Source organism: Nelumbo lutea, chromosome 2 (genome assembly GCF_056320005.1).
Source record: "Nelumbo lutea isolate HS-2025 chromosome 2, American lotus-T2T, whole genome shotgun sequence".
NCBI classification, from domain to species: domain Eukaryota; kingdom Viridiplantae; phylum Streptophyta; class Magnoliopsida; order Proteales; family Nelumbonaceae; genus Nelumbo; species Nelumbo lutea.
The window spans coordinates 111,859,808-111,862,514 of NC_142685.1; the positions used below are offsets into that span (position 1 = coordinate 111,859,808).

The window sequence follows — 2,707 nt, forward strand, 5'->3', positions numbered from 1 at the left end:
TTTAATTAATTAATCATTATTTTATTTTATTAAATTAAGTATATTATTATCCATAATTTTTATTTATTTAATTCAAAATGTGCCCAATATTTAGGGTTGCCAGTGGGTTGGGTTTGGTTCTAGATAACTTGGACCAGTTATGTCCCAATAATAAATGAATAGTTACTTATTTATTTTATTACAATACATAATTGATTTATTTATTTTACAAAATTAAGTAAATTATTATCTATTGATTAGTTAATAATTAATTGTACTACAAATTGTTATCTATTGATTAGTTAATAATTAATTGTACTAAATTATTTAATTAGTTAATAATTTATTATACTAACAAATTATTTCTCTTTCTCCACGAGCCTAATAATTTTGGGCTATCAATAGGGTTAGTCTGCGTTGGGCAGGGGCGGATCTAGAAATTTTTTATAGGGGGCTAAAATCTAAGTGGAATGGGGGGTTTATTTAGGGCTATCAATAGGTTAGAGATCTAGGTTGGGTAGGAGCAAAGCTAGGAATTATGAGGGGTGCCAGAATCTAAGTGGATTGGGGGGTAGGGGGAATAAATAATGGAACATATTCAGGCCCAAGCCTGAATATGACCGGACCATCGGGCCTAGATCTTGAGCCCAAATTTGATCCCCATATAAAGAACAAAGCCTAGCCAGGAAAAAGATTTGTATTCTTTATTTAACAACAAATTTGATTTATTTATATTAAATTGACTTCAAAAATGAAAATTTTATTTATTTATTTATTATTTTGTTTTATTGAATTAAATATATTATTATCCATAAATCTCTACTTATTTAAGTAAATTCTTTTTTTTAAAAAATATTAATTAAAAAATTACCTTTTACAAATTCATTTTTTTCTATACAATAATTTAGCTTTTACAAACTCTTGCCACGAAGGGCCCCTTGTTGTATATATACTTTAAGTATTTATTGCATTGTAAGACACTTGTCAATACATGCCTGTCTCTCTCCTTTACAACTAATTCCTTCTTCTCTTTCTTCCAACTCTCTTAGTCTCTCTCTCCCTCTTTTTCCCCTTCCCCTCATCCTTCTCTCCTTCTCTATTATTTATTCTTTTGTTTATGGGCTTTCCTCTTTTCTGTTATGGTTTTGTCTGCGTTGGTCTTTGCGATGGTTGCAATGGAGGCAATGGCAGCATGCGACGGTGGAAATGTCAATGGGGCTTCAAGTTTGGCCTCTTTGCATAGTTTCTCGATGGTTGTTTCCAAATTTTTTATTTTAATTTGATTTGTTTGTTTTTTTCCTTTTTTTGTTTTTTCTTTATCGTGCATTCATGTTCTTATCTATATGTTTTCAATCTGATTTGTGCACCGCTTGGAGGAGCTAATGTCAATTTGGTTTTTGTATAGCATACTTCTGCAACAATTTTAGCATTTAAACATAAATAAATTAAGAAGACCATGTTACTTGATTTTAATATCTGCAGCTGATCTTAAGAATATTATTTAAATTTACCAATTTTCTGTTGTGATGAACAGATTATAGGGATGAGATCGATGCTGAACATGGAGGAAAACCCAAAGAGGCGCCCCTTTCTCACCTTGGTAGACGATCTGATAGACGAAGAATTTTACGACGAACAATTGCTGGAAAAAGAAACACCGGCTCATTCCAGAGCCAGGTTAGTGACCTTCCTAGCAAGTTGATGTCCGTAAGTCGCATCATCAACGTATCTAACACCAAAATCCTTCAAGATATGGCATATTCACTAGCAATGCATCAAATCTCACTGCACTGTTATTAGCATCTGTCCCTCCTTTTTTGTTTCAAAATGTTAGAGAGTGTGAACGAATACTCTTATCTAATTAAATAAACTAAATCGTTCCAATCCTGTTGAAAATTTTCCGCTTATTGAAAGAGAAAATTTTCTTCAATCTTGATGAACTTTGTTTAATTAGAAATTGATTATTCTGGGTACGTATATAATTGGCGGGGTCTTATCTCTTATGTCTAGGTTAACCTGTTGGAGAAGAACTTCCGAGGTGGAAAACAAGCTGGAGCCAGAGCGAAAGACCCAGCTCGCCAAAAAGCCCTGTCTACAGCCGAGGCAGGTCGTCGTTTGGTTTCAAAACAGGCAAGCTCGCTAGAAGACTAAGCAACTCGAGAGGGATTACGATGTCCTCAAATCTTCTTACGACTCTTTCTCCTCTGAATATGGTTCCATTGTCAAGGAGAATGAAAAGCTCAAATCTGAGGTAAGCTGTAAGAAGGAACCTGGAAAACAAGTCATAAATTTTGGGTGGGTTTTTTTTTTTTTTGAAAAGATGCATATCATTAAACTAAAGAAATATTTACAAAGTCATCTGCCCTAGGCATTCCATTCGGATAGGAGGGAGAATAAAAAAAGTCCAGATCACGGGTTTTTGCTAGATGGGATACCTTGTGGGCAGTAACATTAAAGTTTCGAGATACAAAAAACAAAAAAATTTACAAAAGTCCTTCGAACAGAAAGCTCCCTAATCCTATTCAAAAGCCAGAGGCAGATCCAAGGAACTTCTGAATGTCGTTGAAGCACATCCATCACTTGTTTAGCATTTGATATAATATAGACTTTCTTACAACTCCAAGAAGAAAAAATTTCAAGCACCTGCATAATGGCATTTCAGCTTGTATTACAGATGCTACAGTTTTAGTTCGGCCACCTATAATTTTTAAGTAGGTTAAGTTTGGGG

At 33.9% G+C, this 2,707-nt stretch overlaps 1 protein-coding gene across 2 annotated transcripts; it reads left to right on the top strand.

Annotated features, from left to right (window-relative positions):
- Positions 1-942: 942 nt before the first annotated feature.
- Positions 943-2,404, top strand: LOC148872826 (uncharacterized). Of its 2 annotated transcripts, none has more exons than XR_016107693.1 (3): positions 943-1,232; positions 1,514-1,656; positions 1,990-2,404. XR_016107693.1 is itself a non-coding variant. In XM_088972086.1 (3 exons), exons 1-3 carry the CDS (start codon positions 1,119-1,121, stop codon positions 2,128-2,130), a joined length of 369 nt encoding a protein of 122 aa, XP_088828212.1. In that variant the 5' UTR covers positions 954-1,118; the 3' UTR covers positions 2,131-2,404. The 2 variants fall into 2 exon arrangements, 1 of the variants encoding a protein (XP_088828212.1); XM_088972086.1 differs by having other exon boundaries at positions 954-1,203.
- Positions 2,405-2,707: the final 303 nt, after the last annotated feature.

Bases quoted from the DNA above. Each gene is read 5' to 3' on its own strand.
- LOC148872826 (XM_088972086.1), top strand. From the start codon at position 1,119: ATGGTTTTGTCTGCGTTGGTCTTTGCGATGGTTGCAATGGAGGCAATG. The intron at 1,204-1,513 runs GTTTGGCCTCTT...TGTGATGAACAG, and splicing joins AAATGTCAATGGGGCTTCAA to ATTATAGGGATGAGATCGAT. The intron at 1,657-1,989 runs GTTAGTGACCTT...TCTTATGTCTAG, and splicing joins CCGGCTCATTCCAGAGCCAG to GTTAACCTGTTGGAGAAGAA.